At 51.1% G+C, this 19,539-nt stretch overlaps 2 protein-coding genes across 10 annotated transcripts in view; both read right to left on the bottom strand.

Moving 5' to 3' along the window:
• TOMM6 (translocase of outer mitochondrial membrane 6) overlaps positions 1 to 19,539 on the bottom strand; it is a 657,333-nt gene that overhangs the window by 215,978 nt on the left and 421,816 nt on the right. Inside the window, exon 1 of one of the 4 annotated variants that reach the window (XM_050789516.1) lies at positions 13,148 to 13,164. The exons of the other annotated variants lie outside the window; for them this stretch is intronic. The gene's annotated coding sequence lies outside the window, so the exon portion shown is untranslated. Of the gene's footprint in view, positions 1 to 13,147; positions 13,165 to 19,539 lie in introns of those variants that run through there. 4 annotated transcript variants of the gene reach the window in all.
• The window catches only part of FOXP4 (forkhead box P4), a 54,401-nt gene that overhangs the window by 31,378 nt on the left and 3,484 nt on the right, over positions 1 to 19,539 (bottom strand). For 5 of the 6 annotated variants that reach the window (XM_050789457.1, XM_050789452.1, XM_050789456.1 and 2 more), the window contains exon 2: positions 3,407 to 3,626. In XM_050789457.1, coding sequence (XP_050645414.1) covers positions 3,407 to 3,610 — 204 coding nt within the window. In that variant the 5' untranslated portion in view covers positions 3,611 to 3,626. Of the gene's footprint in view, positions 1 to 3,406; positions 8,210 to 19,539 lie in introns of those variants that run through there. The other variant, XM_050789453.1, reaches the window with a different exon arrangement.

The raw sequence follows: 19,539 nt of genomic DNA, 5'->3' as shown, positions 1-19,539 counted from the left end.
GAAAAGAGCCACCCCATAGGGTAAAAATGCAGGGAGGGGCACTGTGGTAGAAGCGTTTGCCTTGGTGAGGGAAGGGACGGATGGGCCGCGGGTGTGTCCACAGTCTAGGGTATTCTTTAAGAGCAGCATGGTGCCCAGTGCAAAATAAGGCTGAAAGTGTGTTTGCAGCTTGACTGACTGCTCCAGAGCCTACTGTACTTCCTGCACCTTCTCCTCAGGGTAGACAGAGTCCTCACAGGGCATAAGACTGCAGACTTGGTGAAAGCTCCAAGGACAGCGTGGAGGTGGTATGGCTCTGTCACTCACCAATGACCGGGCTGAGATGAGGGAGGTGGAAGCTGGGGCCTCAAGGGCTGAAATGGGGCAGCCAGCTAAGGACCCTCTCCCTCTAGTCAGACCTGGCCTGGTTACCCCCCAGCCTCTGTTTAAACAAGCTCCCAGCCTGCTCGTTGCATGGAAACAAGCGCCTGCTCTTGTTCCAAAGTGACGTGGCCACCCTCTTCAGCACTGTTTGTTTCAGCCTAAAGTCCTGTCATAGGCCTGACTTCTGACTCGCCCCGTTTATCTCTCTCCTCTCTGTCAACTCATTACTCCCAAAGGCCAGGATTGCATTTCCAGGGCTTGTTTACTGAGAGCAGAGGGACAAGGACCAACAGACAGACAGACAAAGACAGAGGGGCTTGGAGAGCCACGGAGGGTACGAGGAGAATGGGATCAGCGTGTGGCCCACAGACCCTCTCCCACCCCACTTCCTATCAAGTTTGCAGATGGCGCTCGAGTGGCTACTTAGGACCAGTGGGCAGCATTGCTTCTCTATCACAGAACCCTTTCAGGTTGGAAATGAAATGCTCTCATTTACTCATCAACAGACATTTCCTTAGCACCCACTATGCTCAAGGCCTCGCTGCCTCCATTTCCCACGGCGACTGTGTGATGGAGAACCAGCAAAGGGGCAGGTGTGCTGAGCCCTGAACTAGGAACTGGGAGAGTGAGGTCTACGCAGCCTTTATTGTGCCATCTTGACACGTCAGTGCCTACCTCTGGCTCTCATCTGTGCAATGGGAATAATAATATCCACCTTGCAGGGATGGTGAGACGACACAGCATACGTGAAGGCCCCAAAGCACCAAAGAGACGAAAGGCATTGGTTTGTCCTCTAAGTCCTTTCAGGGTGGGTTGAGAAGGAGCAGGAACCCAAAGGGCCAAGCTGTCTTTCCCAAACTTGTTTATTCTCCAATTACGAACATTTGTTGTTGGGGACCAGAAAATGTTACCCTTGAAACTCCCCCAAAAGCCTCGTTCACACGTTCAGGGTAGAGGAATAGCCCATGGACTATTTCATTTTAATTGAAAATCTTATAATTTTAATTTTGTAAGGTTCTTTTCATAGTTTGGAGCCAAGAAAACCTTTTTTAAGTCTCAAATATGTTCCTTGGCCCTGGGCGCTCTGCCCATAGTGAGCCCAAATGGATAAAACAGCCCTCTGCCTGCCTCCAACTCCCCACCCCAGTTTATTTGTGAAACAGATATAGGATTTTCCAGGACTGTGGGATATTCCCCAAAACAAACAGGAATAACTGGAACGTGGAATATAGATGGGAAAACATGGCTCATGTGCAACGCAGAACCAAGAAACCTGATCAGTACAGACAGTTCTGTCTTTCCCCACCCCAAACATTTCCCCAGTTATCCAGAGAACCGTGTTCGCTCTTCACTTTCAGTAATTTTTTAAAAGAAACTTTCCAGTTTCAGCACTCCCCAACCCCTACCGCATTTAAAATTTTTCATAACTCTGTCTGCACAGTCACAGAGAGGGAAGAGCTGGCCATACAAAATGGGTGGTGTTGGAGATTTCTGGTGGGGTGTGTTTTGCTATTATGTTGGTAAGGGGTAGGATTTTGCCCTTTAACCTTCTGTCTCCAGCAGACGGCACAGACTCTGTGGGTCTCTTCCCCAGGGAACCTGCTTAGGAAGGCTTGGGAGATGCCAGCGAACGCCTGAAGACTATCTCCCTGGGGAAGGGAGTCAGGCCCTTCCCTGCTCTAGCCTCCACTGCTGGCAAGAGAAAGTGATTTTTGAAGTCCTCTGTTCTGTTCACATCCACATCAACAAGTGAGCTGCACGTGCTGCACACCCAAATTGCATCTGATCCCAACAACTCTGTACTTTAGGTGCCAAGGAGGCCAGGGCTCAGGTAGGCTCATGACTTGGTCAAGGTCATGCCACTGGTTAAGGGGCTGGCTGGGACTTAAATCAAGTTTCTTCAATTCCTGCTTTAGCGCTGGCTGACCAGCTCCATGCAGGGGAGTCAGGCTTCTGATGGTGTTGCCTCCAGTCTGACTTCTGGCTCCAACGAATATGATGGGAAAAGGCCCCTTAGGGACAATGAAGTTGGGCTGTGGGAAAAGGAGGACAGAGTCCCAGGGTGAACTTGGGAGAGACGGCAGGGCCATGGAGGCGCACATGAGGGCGTTGTGGTACATACATGTGTGCATGCATGAGGCAGTAGTGGGGTACTGAGCGGGAGGTACACGCAGAGCCCTGCTTCTCCCTGTTCCTAGCAGACCCCCACATCCCAAGGGCCAGCACCACCAGCAGTGATTCCAGGAGCAGAGTCAAATCAGAGAAAGAGAATCCCAAGGCCAGGGCTGGCTGGGCAGGTTCTCCTCAACTTGTTGAGCATGACTCTCCTTTTTTCCCCAGGTGGGACCAGGACATGAGGCCCCTGCTCTGTCATCACCCAACCAGATCTAGACCCATTCTAGTGTCTCTAGATCCTCAGAGAGGTTGGTTTTAAACTCCTGAACTCTGCACTTCGGGGTGGAAGAGGAAATAGAAGACACAGAAAGAGGTTCCCAGTTTGAGCCCTAAAAATGGAGGCCTGTCTTTGCCTACCTCTCTTGGCCTTTACCCAGCTGCCTGGGCCTCTCTTCACTGCTTGAAATGGAGGCCCAGGCTGACTCAGGCAGATAATCTTTTGCAACAGAAATAATGTGAAGATCCCCATGTGCATAGCAACCTCTTAACCCTGTTCACTTAGCTAGTTTCCTAGCCAGTGTGCAGGTGAAAAGTGGAGTGCCCACCAATCCAACATGCCAATCTCAAGCCTGCTGCCCAGGTGTGTGTCTGTCTCTTCTTATTGGCATTTCTGGGACAGTTTCAAGCTTCATGATCTCAGACCTCTGAGTCCCACTTCTCTCTCTTGAAAACGCTGTGGTAGCCCAGGCTCAAGGTGGCCACCAGAATGGGTGGGTGGACAGGGAGTCCTTGGAAGCTGGACTGTCTTAAGAACGGTAAAACGATGCTGCCTGGCAGGGAGTGGTGCTCCAGCAGCCAGGATGAAGTGGAATGCGGCCTAGTGCCCCCTCTCCCACTCCCAGATACCCCAAGGCGCACCAGCTCCTACCTGTTGCTGCTGAAAGTGCAGCAGCTCCGCGGGGCTCATCTCACCATTGCTGTCTGCACCTGTGGTCATGTCCCTGCCCGTGCCACTTGCAGTTGTCCCTGTGGCCCCACCACTGCTGCCATCGGTTTGCCCAGAGAGGCTGCCCACACCATTCTGACCGGATGGAGCCGACCTGATTGTCTCCGAGGCAGATTCCACCATCATGTCGCTCTAGTGGTACCTGGAGGAGGAAGAGAGACCCAGGGGAGAGGCTGAGGCTGAAGGCTGAAAGGGCAGTGACTGCTGACCCCCAAAAACACAACCATCGCCACAGGAGCAATTGGGCATCTACTCCTTCTCAACTTCCCAGAGGCTGCTCCTGGGATGCCTGATGGAGTGTGGCCCTTCTGGAAGTCCCCCCAGGTGAGGGGCGGCTCCACATCCCCCACCATGTGTTCTTGACTTCTAGGAGACCTCGTGCTGGGGTGGGGAAGGGAGGAGATAAAGCCCTTGCACTGCCCCTCTGGGTGGGGATTTTTTGCCCCAGTTGAGGTTTTGCACTGTTTATAATAATGACATGAAGAAGGGCTCTTTTTTTTTTTTTTTTTTTGAGACGGAGTCTTGCTCAGTCGCCCAGGCTGGAGCATAGTGGTGCGATCTTGGCTCACTGCAGCCTCCTCCTCTCGAGTTTGAGTGATTCTTCTACCTCAGCCTCCTGAGTAGCTGAGATTACAGGTGACTGCCACCACGCCCAGCTAAATTTTTGTGTGTCTATTTTTAGTAGAGAAGGGGTTTCACCATGTTGGCTAGGCTGTTCTCAAACTCCTGACCTCAGGTGATCTGCCTGCCTCAGCCTCCCAAAATGCTGAGATTATAGGCATAAGCCACAGTGCCCAGCCCCCGTCTGGGTCTTAAACCTACACCAACAAAGCAAAATCAAAAGTTATTCACTAGGAACCCACTAGATTACTGCCTTCCTACCCCCACGTGAAATGGACTTTGTGTTTGCTCCCATCCCAGGCCACAGAAGGTCCAAAGCAACAATTATTCTTTTATAAAAAAGGCTGCCACTTGCCCAGCACCTACTGGGAGCCAGACACTGGTCTTGGGCATGGAGGTGTGCAATGAAGGAAGACCTGGTTCCACTTTCCATCTTCCATTTTAAAGCCCTCAGCCTAGCACCTGGTCAAAAGTAGACACTCAGTAAGGTTAACTCACTCTCCATAGGAACCATGATTTCTCCTCCTGAGAACTGTGGGAGAGAGTTATCACGCCAATTTTACAGATGGAAAAACTGAAGGTCCAGAGAGTTAGGTTACGTACCCAAGACAAAGAGTCAAGGTCTGGATCCCCTGACCCCAGAAATGCCTCTCAAGGAGTGGCTGAAACATCCTCCGAGAAAGAGATGGTAGGTGTTTGGGATGGCCAGGGCAGTGAGGAGGAGGAGGAGGCCTGAGCTGCTTTTTATAACTCACAGAGGTTACAACAGCTTTTTAAATTTAATTTAATTAATTAATGTATTCATTTTATTTTATCTTTTTTGAGACACAGTCTCGCTCTGTCACCCAGGCTGGAGTGTAGTGGCACAATCTCGGCTCCCTGCAACCTCCGCCTCCCGGGTTCAAGCAATTGTCCTGCCTCAGCCTCCTGAGTGGCTGGGACTATAGTAGGCATGCAACACCATGCCTGACTAATTTTAGTAGAGATGTTGGCCAGGCTGGTCCCGATTTCCTGGCCTCAACTGATCTACCTGCCTCGGCCTCTGAAAGTGCTGGGATTATAGGCATGAATCACTGCACCTGACAAGGTTCCAATACCTTTAGTATGAAAAGCTGTTCTCAAATTCTGGGGGCTCCCCAACTACCTCCGAGTCACAGTCCCTTGAGAAGAACATGGATTTCAGTCAAACAGGTCAGACCATGGTTGGTATCTACTACTGATTTTTGATCCATCTTAAACTCCCCAGCCCTCAGATTCCTTGTCTGTGGTAGGACAATGTTTCTTGGCACCTATGGGAGATTGGTTCCAGGATCCCTGTGGATACCATAATCTCCAGATGCTCAAGCCTCCCAGTTTGTCCTGCAGGACCTGTGGATACAAAAGTTGGCCCTCCCTATCTGTGGGTCCTGCATACTGCAAATACTGCATAGTATTTTCCATCTGTGGTGGATTGAATCCACAGATGTGGAACCTGCGGATAAAGAGAGCCAAGTATATTTCATCCCGACCTCCAAGTCTTTTGAGGGGCAAATAAAACATGCACACAGCACCTGACAGCACCCCCAATATTGATCAGTGCCTTCTCCACCCACCCTAATTGTAAGGGTGAGGACATTGAGACCCAAAGAGGTCAAGGACTTGGTCCAGATTGCACAGAGATCATCAAGGGATAGAAGCCACATGAGCATTTAGCAAGGCCCATGGAAGCCAGCCAGTTTCTTTCCTCCTGATTTGATCTCTTTTGGCCTAGGCAGACCCTATAACCACTGGTCTCCCTGACTCAACTGACAGATGAGGGCCTTGTAGGTAACAGTGAGAAACTGCAGAAAGAGAATGGACTGTGATTTCTCTAGTTCCTTCCCCCAAGGCAGCAGCTCCCCAAAGCATTTCCTCCCACTCCCAAATTCTCTCCTTTCACTCCAGAAGAACTCTTCTCCCTCACGCTACCAAGCCATTTGCTCAGCTTTCATCCTGGCTGGATGCAGAGTGGGGAGGAGACAGAGAACTGCAAGGGGTCCACAGAAGCCACATCCCTGTTCCTGTGGCCCCTCTTCATCCGTGACTCTGGGTGTCACTGTCCCAGTGAGCCTGAGTGGCCTCCCGGGTGCCCTATATTTGTGAATTTCTCTGTATGTTTCCAAGGGCTTGCTATTCCCCCAACCCAGCTGCTGCTCCACTCCTAAGTTCTGAGAGGAGCTGGGCTGGAGTAAGGGCAGGATGGGAGTGATGGTTCGGAAGAGATTGAGCACTCGGTCTCAGGCCTTAATGGCCATGTCAGCCTGAGGGCTAGTGGCGGTGAAATGATGGATGGGGTGGGCACCATCCTCCACTTGCCACAGCACAGGGCTCCATCATCCTCCCCTGAAATCACCCAGCCAGCAGCACCTTCCCCCACTTGGGCCTGGGCCTCAGTTACATGAGGGGGATGGGGAGACAGCAGGGAGGGGGGCCTCTCCCCCAACCCTGGCTCTGCTGGTGGTGGAAAGCAGCTGCCCGCTCTGATTCCAAGTCTAGCTTCTCTGAGATCTGAGAACTCCTGGGCCCCAGGGGACAAAGACCAGAGCCTCAGGGGTGTGTATGCATGCAAAGGAGAAAGGAAAGAGAATCTGGCAGTTACTTCCCTGGGGTTAGGGAGAGTGGCCCCCTTTCAACGCTCAAGGAATACCATAAAGTTGCAGATCAGACAGTAAGTTTGGAAAAAGAGAAAAAAGGAAGGAGGAGGTTGCAGACAGAGGTACTTCTTTCTTTTCTTCTTATGGGGGGGAGTATAGAGCGACACCCAGTGAACAACATAATTGCTGCAATGTGGTGTATAATAATAGCTATTCAGGGGCTGATCATTCATATTAAACAGGGTGAAGCAAGCCTCTCATTTGCATGCTTGAGATTATATGCATTTGAAAAGTCATTTCCGCAGGGTGTATGAATGGCATTAATTCCCATGTGGCATGCTCTGTCCCCTCCAGGGTCTTTACCCCACTGACACACACCCATACGCCTCTTTCCATGCTCCGGCCCACCTACCAACATACCCCCGAAACCTGCAAGACAGGCACACCCAGGTGCTTTCCGAATTCTCACCTCTGCCCTGGGATAACTGCCCTCCAAGGATAAGCACACCAGCAGCCGCATGTCTCCTGCCCATCTCTCCACAGGGTGCCATGATAGCACCAGGGTGCTCCCTGCACTGTGGGCGAGCAGGCTCTGGGTGCCTGGGACCCAGTCAGCTAGAGACAGGATGGGGTAAGGTGATGGAGGGAGGCCTTGATTATCAGTCCCCTGTAACTACAAGGGTGTGGGGTGTGGAGAAGAAGTCAGTGTCCACAGGAGCCTGAGCCCTGGCTAGGGGAACAGGCAGGGACCTGGGCTCAGCCACACACCACGGAGATTCCTCTGCCTTCCCCTTTCTCTGAGCCTCTATTTCCCATCTCTATATGAACAGGTGGTCTTGAAGGTCTCTTCTCACTCTCAGCCTGGCATATGGACATGAAAACATAGTATTTCAGTGAATACTGGAGGCACTGACGGTCTGCTGGAGTCACAGCCCGGTCCCTTTCACAGTGGACTCCACCCAGTGTAGACCTGAGCTGCTTCCTCTGGTACCAAGGAGCAAGCTCCAAGAGGTCCTCCTTTCTTCTCCACACACCCCTATCCTCCCAATCCATGCTCCTCCCCCAGCCACCAAGGTCCTCAGCAAGGAGCAGCTGAACACCTGCGGAACAGAAAGGCAGAGACTCTGAGAATTAGACCATCTGGTTTCTAGGCTCAGCTGTGTGACCTTGGGCAAGTCACTGGGGTGCTCTTTCTGCCTCCATACAATAAGGTAGGGGTTGGCCAGGGGTCTAAGGTTCGCTAATACTGGGCTCTTATCCCCCACCCCAGACTTCCCATACCCCTCTCCTACCACATGTTGGGGGCAAATGGAGATAGCACTGGAGGCCGAGTTATCTTGGCAGGTCCAGGATTTGTCTGAGGCTCAGGTCCTGCACTTAGGCAGGACCTAGTCGCAGCGTTCCCCGTGGGGGAGCCAGGGCACCTCGGAGCCTATGTCAGGCCTGGAGGCTCCTGCAGATGCCGTCGGAAGGAAGCTAGGTCAAAGCCGCCGCTGCCTCTTCCGCTCTGGGGGAGTCTGCGGGCCGCTGGGGGCTCCCACTTCCCCCGAGGCTCCTGGCTCATCAAAGAACCTGGGCGGGTGAGTGCGCAACAAGGGACGCCCTTGGAACTCGCCGGAGACGGCCCCGTCCCCTCCCTGGCCGGAAGTGATGAGTTCCACCTACCTTGGGGCCAAAGGGGGGACCCATGGGCTGGGGTGCTTTTGGGGAAGGAGAAAAGGGACGGGGAGCCCCACATGCGGAGAAACCTTTTGTGCCTTTTCGCGGGCCCATATGGCATAGCGAGTATTAATTACCGTCGCTTTTTAATTAACAATCGCTTAATCTGAGCCGTAACATTTGCCATGACACCCTGAGCCTCGCCGCGAACCCGCGCCGCCCGCCCTGCCAACTCATCAATTAATTTTTATTGACGTTTTCTTCCCCAAACAGGCACAATACCAGGGTTTTCCAATTAACACCTCTGCGATCTCTAATTAGTGCAATTAACAGACTGATGGATGCCCGGAGTTTACCCGCGGGGGAGGGAGAGAGGGGCGGGGCAGCCCCCAGCGCGCTCCTGGGCGCGCGTCCTGCCGGGAGCACACGTGCACGCGCAGCTGGAGTGGAGATGCGGCCTCAGTTCTTAAGGGATACACGGATGGGGAATGACCACAGGTGGCCCGTACCCAGAGCAATGGTGGCAGTTGGAATTTAAATAAGGTATTGTTTCCAGTTCTCCGGAAACCTATAATCTAGTCTGGGAGATAGCAGGACGCGAACCAGCTGACAGCCTGACCCTGGAAGTTGGTGTCTAGCCCCAGCTCTAACACCAATTTACTACTGAGTGACTTGTGTTTTTAAGGGGGAGGGGGGAGTCTCACTTTGTTGCCCAGGCTGGTCTCCAACTCCTGGGCTCAAGTGATCCTCCCTCCTCAGTCTCCCAAAGTGCTGGGATTACAGGCCTGAGCCGCCGCACCTGGCCTACTGAGTGACTTGGAGCAAGTTGATTCTCCTCTTTTCTCCTCTGTATAATGGGGAGAACTGGACTAGATGTAACCATCTATTTTATAATTTATAATTCCAACAAAGATTAGGAAGCAGACTGCAGTAAGAGGTAAGATTTCTTAAAATACAATAGCACGGAGTAGAAGGTGAGAATGATGGACCACAACATTAAATCAGGGGTTGCAGACCTGAGTGCATCAGAATCACCTTGGAGAGCTTGTTAAAACACAGGTTACTGGGCCCCAGTAGAAGTTTCTAACCCAGTAGGTCTGGAGTGGGCCTGGGAATCTGTATTTCTAAGAAGTTCCCAGGTGATGCTGATGGTGGTTGTCCCAGGCAATGGGGCTCCAATGATGAACACTAACTTTAGTTCTGAGTTTCCTGATGGGCAAAACTAGATGATATATCTGCAAAAGCCATTCAATCATTCAACATGCATTTAGGGCCCCATTAAGTGAAGCACTGGGGATCTACCTGAAGGAAAGTGAAATGTGGGCCCTACTGAACGAGGCAGTGCAGCAGTGTCTTTAGATGCTCTGAGAGCTGTAGGTAAAGGACTCAGCAAGGGCAACTGGTAATGCTGGAGGTCCTAACCCCTTCTCTTTTTTTCTAGATAAAGCTGGCACTTGTTTTTCCTCAAAACAAGTTTCCTAAAAACCAGTGGAGCTTTAGCCATGAACAAAGTCATGCTTCTCTCTCCTCCAGTGGTTGGCCAGGAGCATGTTTCACCAGCAACGACCCTTCATCCATTCATTGGTACGACCAATATTTAAATACCTACAGTGTGCCAGGTTCTGTGTATGCAGACTTCAGCAGAGCAGGACACAGGCCTTGCTCTTGTGGAGCTTATGTTCCCATGAAGAGGATACAAATGTTAACTAAACACATAAGTAAATGGAGAAGCCTACAAAGTCAGATACATTCTGTCAAGTGTGGGTACAGGAAATAAATGGGGATCTAACATAAGCGGAGAGGGGCAGGGAAAGTCTCCTTTTCCCAGGAAAGGGCATTTATGCTTAGATATGAAGGCTGAGTAGGTATTGGCCAAGCAAAGTATACAATGAATGCAGGGCAAACATATGCAAAGGCCTTTATTTTACAAAAGAAGGGTCATCAGTTTCAGAGTTTTCCAGAACTAAAAGTCTTTGAAATACATACATTTCTAGATTATATAAAAAGACACACATGTGGATACCAGAGCACAAGGATGTCTTCTAGTTCCTTCTTTCTCTATTTGTTTCTTTCTAGCTATCCTGCTATATCTTACCTGTGTCAAGAGATATAAAACAGAGGGCTTTTCAGAGCAATGAGCCCTGGCCCTAGAAGTTTAACTGCAGGATGCTTCCCAATCCAAAGTCCCAGGGACTAGCCTCCCCCATTCAGCCCTGGCCCCAGAGGCCCAGTGGCTTCTGGCTTCAGGCTCCAGGTAAGGGGAGGGCTCCAGGGCAGTGGCCACTTGGGGCTTCTGGCTTACTTAGCCAACCACTCATTTGCCAGATGACCTGCTAACCCTTCCTGGCTTCTTATTACCTTTGTGACATTCTGGACTGAGGTCACCAGTCTGAGCCTTGGTTTCCTTATCTGTAATGTGAGGTTAATGCCAATACATTTTCCTTCCAGGGTTGCAGTGATATCAAATAAGACACACTGCATGAGGAAGACATTTAGAGAAGGGTAGTTACTATAATTATGGGGGTCCAGAAAGTCCTGCTACAACCTACCTCTGAGTGGGCTATGGTTTAAAAATTGATCCCACCCTGCTCTCCCAGCCCTTGGGTCAGCACTTGAAGAAAGTGAGGCAAGACCCATGGGTTAGAATGTGGCTATAGCTCCAAAATAGGTCCTGAAGCCAGAGCTGGGTGATGTGAGTCATGCACTGCTTGGCTCCCTGATCATGCCAGCAGTTTCTCTCCCCAAGCACATGGGACTCTGTGAGTTCCAGAGTAGGCTTAATCCCTCTCCAAGCCCCTGCCCTCCTTTGGCACTCCTCATTGTGTGGGTCAGAGGCAGGCACCCTGGGCTTCCCTCTGTACCCCTACCTCTGTCTGAGTTCCTGGCCTAGGAGTCTCCCTAAATGACTGTGATATCCTAGAAGCCACCTACCTCAACTCTAGGGACCATTCAAGGCCTCTCAGCACACTTCGGTGCTCAGAGGAGCTCAGTACAAGTGGCAGGGCAAAGACATTCCTATCTGAAAGCCTCCAACAAAGCCTTCGATTTGGAAGGTGAAGCTGCCATCCTGTGCTGTCTGTTCCAGGTCCTCTCCCAAGTTCCAACTAACTTTGTTTCTGAATCCTAAAAGTAAGAGACATCCTGGTAGAAAATTTTGAAAAAAAGGAAAAAAAAAATAGAGTACTCATAATCCTACCCCATAGAGATCTAGCCCTTTGGGATATACAGCCTTTCCAGTCAATCCACTCTCACTCTCTTTTGGCATATAAACATCAAAAAAGTGAAATTGGGGTCATAATCTGTACATGGTTTGAATTTTCTTCTTTTTCCACTCACCACTTACTATCATAAGCATTTCCACATGCCATCAAATATCTTAAGCAAGTTTCTAATGGTCACACAGTTGCCTGAATGGGCCGCATGTTCCAGAATGTATTGAGCCAATCCCCTAGAATTGGACATCGAGGCTGTTAGCCATGTTTTACTATGACTCTGCAGTAAACACCTTTATGGGAACAGGATACTCTACATTTTTGACTATTTGCCTAGGATACATGTTTAGAAGGTGGAACTGCATATTTTTAAGGTTCTTGATATATTCATTCCCAAATTGATGCCCATAAAATTCATACCAATTTTGTCCAATTCTCCTTTAGCAAGGCAGCCACATCTCATAAGACTCTCGGGCCCTAACCTCTTTAGTGATTTCCCTCAATTCTCCTCAGCTCCTTCTCCAGGAGATTCTCAGAGCCTGAATAAGGCATTCGCAACTCAACACTATAGGCCCTGTCAAGTCTGGGTGAGTTCCCTAAGGTCAGAGTGGGGCAGGGAGCCTTCACCTGCAGCTGATACGGAGCACAATGGGCACTGGGGTTGGGGCAAATGGAGGTGAGTAAAACGGAGACCTTGCTTTTGCAGGGCTTGAAATGGAGAGAGGAGAGACTAATGGGCAGGTAAGCTTTCCTTCTAAACATCAGAATCATCTGGGGAGCTTTAAAAAAACAAACCAACCAACCCATACCTATGGCCCACCCTAAGTCAATTAAATCGCACTCTTCAGGGAATTGGACCCAGGCGTGGATTTTTAAAAAAGCTTTCCAAGCATTCTAAATTCCCAGTGCAGCCAGGATTGAGAACTTCCATCTTACACAACACACACAGCTTTACAAATGTTATGTTAGACACTGGGGACCATGGAGCCTGGAGGGAGTAAGGGGTGCTCCGGAAAGGCTTTCTGTAGGAGGTGGCTTCTGAGCTGAGCCATGATGCAGCAAGGCCTTGGCACACAATTTGTGAATATATTTTATTATTAAAAACTATTCGACTGCCAGGCGCGGTGGCTCATGCCTATAATCCCAGCACTTTGGGAGGCTGAGGCGAGCAGATCACAAGGTCGGGAGATCGAGACCATCCTGGCTAACACGGTGAAACCCCATCTCCTAAAAATACAAAAAATTAGCCAGGCGTGGTGGTGGGTGGGAGAATGGCATGAACCCAGGAGGCGGAGCTTGCAGTGAGTGCCACTGCATTCCATCCTGGGCAGTGGCAGACGGCGACACTGCACTCCATGGGAGAATGGCATGAACCCAGGAGGCGGAGCTTGCAGTGAGTGCCACTGTACTCCATCCTGGGCAGTGGCAGACGGCGACACTGCACTCCATCCTGGGCAACAGAGAGAGACTCCATTTCAAAAAAAAAAAAAAAAAAAAAAAAAAACCTTCGATTCACAGAGTCTGCAAGAGTGCTTTTCTACAGCCTCTCCCTCCTCTCTCCCCCCATGCAATTTTGCGCTCATTTTGACAGAGGATGGAACCACACTTCAAAGATGCCAAAGACTTGACAAGGTTACCTGACTGCTAAGTGGCTGAGCCAAACTGAAACCAGGTGGCTCTTCTGACTCCTAAACCAGTGCTCTTCTCCGCGTCCTAACTCCCCGAGTCGCTCTGGAATCCAAGCCTTCCCTCACCCCTACCACCACCCTCCAGCTCACCTTTTACTGGCTCCAGCCCTGAAACGCTCCCACAGGCCCTGGCAAGGTGGCCTCCCTCAATACCCCTTCCTACTACACAGACCAAAAAAAAAGAATTAACAATAAAGGGGGAAAAAAAGAAAGAGAACCAAAGATCCCACTCCATCTCATTAAGAAAGTAAACATAAGAGCCATCTAAGTGTCTAATTAAGCTTCTAATTAGTCCCTGCTTGTTACTAATGCAAATTAGATTACTCCGCTTAACTACAGCATGTCCACAACACCCTTGTTAATTGCGGCCTTTTGAAATTAAATTACTCCCTAATTAGCATATCAAAGCCATTGATTCGGAGCTGGGAAAGATGAGGGCAAGAGGAGCCGAATGCCAAGTTTGGTTAATCAGAGACGGCTAATTAAATAGTGACGTCTTACGTGGGGGGCCTGCTGGTTAAGGGGTAGGGGCAACTCGCCCAGGGCCTGAATGGCCATCTGGAGCCTGGTTCTGGTAGTGCCTTTGGCACCAGGGTTTCCTGTGGGCACAGGAGGGGCTCTAGTGGGCCTGGGACAAACCACTGAGTACGGCCATTTCTGGGCCTCAGGCTGTTCTGCCCAGCCTGCTCCAGACATGCCTTGGCCCCTCCCTTCATTTCCCCAGATGTAGGGGGCAAGTGATAACTTTATTATAGAGGGGCTCACCCTGTCAGGGATGGGCTGGTTTCATCTTGAAACAGGCCCCCGGAGACACAAGGGCTTATGGTAAGAAGACCTAACCTCTATGGTAGAAAGAAGGGAAAAAGAAACACCCACCACCATCACTTTTTTTTTTTTTTTTTTTTTTTTTTTTGAGACAGGGTCTCACTCTGTGTGGCTCAGACTGGAGTGCAGTGGCGCGATCTCGGCTCACTCACGGCAACCTCTGCCTCTTTGGCTTAAGTGAACCTCTGGTCTCAGCCTCCCGAGTAGCTGGGACTACAGTCACACACCACCACACCCTAATTTTTGTATTTTTTTTGTAGAAAGGGAATTTCACCATATTGCCCAGGCTGGTCTCAAACACCTGAGCTCAAGCGATCCTCCCACTTTGGCCTCCCAAGTGCTGGGATTACAGGCATAAGCCACTGCGCCCATCCCACCATCAGTTATTAAGTAGCTGCATGGGAGTAAGATTTGGGTCACGGTGTCCTTATAGGTCCTCTCTGAGCTCTTCTTGTACACTTCTTGTACAGACCCTGCAGAGTCTTTTTTTTTTTTTTTTTTTCTGGAGACAGAGTCTCAGTCTGTGGCCCAGGCTAACGTGCAGTGGCACAATCTCGGCTCACTGCAACCTCCACCTCCCGGGTTCAAGCAATTCTCCTGCCTCAGCCTCCTGAGTAGCTGGGACTACAGGTGCCTGCCACCACGCCCGGGTAACTTTTGTATTTTTAGTAGAGACGGGGTTTCACCATGTTGGCCAGGATGGTCTTGAACCACTGATCTCAGGTGATTCACCTGCCTCGGCCTCCCAAAAATGCTGGGATTACAGGCGTGAGCCACCGTGCCTGGCCAGACCCTGCAGAGTCTTTCAGACACTGTCCCCCACTAGATTTTCCTTGAGGAATACTGGGGACAGGTGAATCTCCACGTCAAAACTGCTAACCAAAATGCCCTCAGGGGCTAGGCTGGTCACTTAGGAGGCCAGGTGAGGAGGGCACAAGGAGGCAGGTGTCACTCAATCCCAGTCCATCCTTTCCACACAGAAATGTAGGTTCAGTGTTGACAGGGCTTGGGTTTTTCAAAAGGAGCTGAAGTGGGGATATTTATGTGAAATTTACCATTGTAATGAACTGTGTATGGGTCAATAAAACTCAGCAGGGATGAAGTTAGTCCATTTGTGACCTCAGCCCTTACGGCCAGCATTTCAGAAATGCAAGTTCCAGTTAACTGTGACTCAGGGCAAGTCAGGTAACCTCTCTGGGCCCAGGTCCTTCACCTATCAAATGAGAGTGATCATTACCACTGCTTGGAGAATCTTTCAGGGTTGTTGTGGGGATAAGAACAAGGAGGTATGTGAAACTGCAAAACACAGTTCCTCAGTCAGGGCCTGGTGACTACCTAGCTCTACCTGCCACAACGCCAGGTTTCCTAATAGGGATGTCCTGTTAGAACTTTCGTCCCCCATCTTCCATGCAGGGGGCAGACCAAGGGCTTCCAAGTGTCCTTGAAAATGCTGAGGGCTTGTTCCTGCAGATACCTGACCTGACTGTTAGGAGGCTTGGAGGTACCACACACCTGTGCCCTCTGCCCTGCATTTAATGGATCAGCTCTGGAAGGGGCAACAGTTTCTGAATGGCAAAATCCTGAGGGTTAAAAGGTCCCTAGCTTGGTCCTTCTATACCTCCCCTGTTCCCAACTAGGGTGGAGTCTGTTCCCAGCTCTTCCTCCTTCCCCTAGTCCTGCTCTCTAAGTTTCTCACCAGTAGGCCCCGGAGCCCACAGGATCTCGGCCAAATTCCCCAAGGGTGAGATTCTGTTTACTTAAGGAGAGATCAGACAGGGTCCAGGGGAGGGGAAGTCCTCCTGCCCCCACCCCAGAAAGGGCAAATCCCAGCCAGTATCCAGTCCATGGGTATCCATCCAAGCCAAACTGGGCAAAGAGGCGCAGAGCAGTGGTTTTATTTTAGAAAATAAGTGCAATTAAAAGAAAGGTGGAAGAAAAGGAATGGGGGAGGGGAAGGCTGCCCTGGTGTGAGGGGGAGGGGAGACGGCGGCGCACAAGGGCCAAGCTGAAGCCCGCCTCGCCTCGCGGAGCTCTCTCCCAACGAGATTCAATTAATTGATAACATGAGGCATCAAATTAATTTCTGGAGGATGTGAGATTCTGATGAAGGGAAATCTCGTCGATGGGGATCGGGCGGGAGGAGGCAGGCAGCACCCCTTTTAATCAGGCTCCACTGCCTAATTGGGAAGGAGGAGACTTGCAAGGGTCGTGGTGTCCCCTGCCCCGAGCTCCACAGCTCCCCTTTCGGGAAGGACCCATGGAAGCAGTAGGCTCCCGACGCCCTTGGAACAAAGAGGGTGTGCATTGAGACCTTCAGGTCTCTTCTTGCCTGGCTCCCAACCCACAGCTTCAGGATGGTGAGCCCGAGGACGTGGGGCTGCAGGCACCCTCTTCACCCACTGTACAGTTAGGAAAACTGAGGCCCAGAGAGAAGACGGGTCATGCCTAAGGCCGAAGAGTGAGTTAGGAAGTCGGCAGCAGTTGGCTTACCAGGGCCCCTCACGATGTACCCGTGTGGGTCCGGGCCATTTAGGCGAAATCATCTCTGACCACAATGGGTGGGCAGCCCTCTCTGTGGCTAAAAACTGCCATGCTGCCTGAGCCGTCCCCTCTTCCAGTGTTTCCGGATCCCCAGCTGCCGGCCCGAGCTGGCCCAGCTGCAGTTATTTTCTCTGTGTCAGGTGAGTGCCGAAAAGCCCTTGTGTTACATCACTGTGCTCAGGTCTCAGACATGCAGAAGCTTCCAGCAACCGGAACTGATGCGCTCAGTTAAAAAGGTAAAAGCTCACTGGGGGAACAATCCAAAGCGAGTGCTCAGCTGGGGAGGGGGATCAGGTAGCTCTGGCTCTCTGGGAAAGAAAGCTCAGAGGCTTCCTGAAGGAGGGATTCTCTCAGTGCACCAACTCTACACCCTGTGCATGGCCTGACTGTCCAGCTTCTCCAGCTCCCATCCAGAGACGCAGCCTCAAAAAGCCTGGCGCTTTGCTCCGAGTGCTCACAGCTGCAGCCCCTCGCTGGGTCTCCCACAAATCCTGACGTTTCATATCTCCCCAAAACTTGCCCCAGTGCACCCCTTCCTTCCAGGATGCGGATGTGCACCTGCAGGGGAACCCCGAAGGAAAGGAGGAAGTGCACCGCCACCCTCTTTTGGAGCAACTTCTTTAGGCCTGAGTCTCCACAGAAATGTTCTCCTAGAAAAGTAAAGCCAGCCGGGAATGGAATCCAAGGAAGCTCCGCTGAGGAGATGAGAACGGAAACCACCTCAACCTCCCACCCTCTGCCTCCCCACCGCCCGGTTTCATTTCACACAGGGAGGCCCTCCTAAGGGCCCTCTGGGCAGCAGACATGTCCTGTCTCAGCTGGGGGTTTCAGGACCCACGCCGGCTCAGGTGGCCAGTGCCCACAGATCTGTGCTCCACCCCTTGCTCCATTTCTGATTTTCCAAGTTGCACGCAAGTCACCCCTTCTCTGGGTCCCTTGTGCTGTGCCCTTCACCACCCTGGCCTCCAGCACACAGTAGGCACTCCACAGTGTTCTCCACAGTGTTCACAGGATGGATACAACTACTGAGTCCCTGGCTCCATTCCCTAAGCCACCTCGCCTTCAAGTCGCCAGCATTTTGCCACCCCTTTCCTGCTAGTTAACTTCTGCTCCCACCAGTCCTGACTACCTTAACAAATGCCTAATGGTCTCTATTCTACATACTGTTAGTCTGAGAAAAACCCACCATGTCGCCCCACTTTCCATTTACATGGTAGCCTGGGTCACAGACCATCAGAACTGCAGCAGGAAAGGAAACACCATTTACCTCTATCTTGCACTATCAACTGGCTCCACCCACCATCAGGCCTGGCTGTGGAGGCTCCAGTTGGCCAGAGGATGGGGCCCAGGGAGGTGGGCAGAGCAGCTGGGATTCAGGGCACAGGCGGTTGTATGGCTACCATCCAGACGGGAAAGGAAGGTGCAGGGCTGTGCCAGAGGGACAGTCGGGAAAACACCCTGGTCTCAGGAGGGATCCTGGGACCAGGATCAAGGCAAGGAGGGCATTCGCCAGGCCCAGGCCTGCCCAGCCCGGGCGACACACCACAGCAACACTGACTCCACGGCCCAACACCGGCAGCCCTGTCCAGATGTGTACCTTTTGTGCCAGGAGCTCTTGTTTTCTAGCTCAGGCAGGTGTGCCCTGCGTCCAGGCTCTGCAAGGGCCCAGGAGCAACATCTCACAAGATCATAGCATCCGAAGTGGCAGAATTTGGAGGAAAGAGGGTTCCTGCTGTGATCCTGGCTTGGTGGAACTGGCAGTGGACTGAAGGTGTGTATTTCCACAGAGAATCCTGGGAGGCAACGCTGAAGGGAGCCAATAACTTCAGGCTCAAGGGGAGTTTCCTTTTGCTTCTTTGAGATGATCCATTCAGTGATAGCTCCCAAATTGGTCTGAGACTTGCTGCCAAAATCTTCCATAAGGACGTGTAGGCTAGGGTTTCCAAACCCTAAAAATCTCCCTTTCTGGAGAGAGGGGTTATCAGTCATTTTTCCTCTTCGCGTTCTAGGGAATTCTCTCTCCCATTTATGTGTCTCTCACAAGAACCTCAGGAGTGCCTGGGGAATGGGGAATGCTCCAAGGTTGTGTGCAGGTGGAAACACCAGATTCTGAACCTATAGTCCCCCTCCCCGCTTAAAGGGAAAAGAGAAAGGTGGCCTTCACACTAGAAGGCAGGCGGCCTAGGCCAAGCTTGTGGAGGAGGGGGAGGAGTGGCAGCTCCTCCCATCCCTTCCTTTCTCCCTTCACTACAGCATAGGCTCAAGCCCTACTGGTTGTACTGGGAGTCGAGAACCCCGTATTTTAGTTCCAGCTCTGCTACCATGTAGCCGTGTAACCTTGGACAAGTTGCCTCTTCTCTCTGGACTTCATTTTCCCAACCCATAAAATGAAGATTAATACTTCAGTATTTCCATATTCAATCAACGTGTGGCCTGGCAGTGCTAGCAAATTATTAATAAAAGTCATCCCTTGATCAGTACTACCATGTGCCCAGCACCGTGCTAGGTACTTGACATCTGCTTTCTCATTCGACTCCCAAACGGAATCTCTAAGGTGGGTATTATTGACCTACTTTACAACGTAAGAAAATTGAGGTTTGAAGAGCTTAATTAAGTTCCCCAGAGTCCCATCTCTACTGCCAAGTCCCAAAGCCTTTTCCACTCTGACACATGTTCTGCCCTGGGGAGGCCTCAGTTCCTTGCTCTGGGTTCCAGAGTTCTAGAACCAAATCTGAGGAGGCCATTCCAGCCAACGGAGCCTCAGAGTCCTGTCAAAAATAGTACCTGCCCTGCCTTGGTCTGGGGAAGCTGGATCGTGGTAAGATCTGCAAGAAGGGAAACTGTGAGGAGTTTCTTGGATGGAAGAAATTATTATTTCACACAGTGTAGGCTATTCA

Source organism: Macaca thibetana, chromosome 4 (genome assembly GCF_024542745.1).
Source record: "Macaca thibetana thibetana isolate TM-01 chromosome 4, ASM2454274v1, whole genome shotgun sequence".
In the NCBI taxonomy this organism is placed as follows: domain Eukaryota; kingdom Metazoa; phylum Chordata; class Mammalia; order Primates; family Cercopithecidae; genus Macaca; species Macaca thibetana.
Note: the sequence above shows the minus strand (reverse complement) of the source record. Positions and strands in the feature narration are given on the sequence as shown.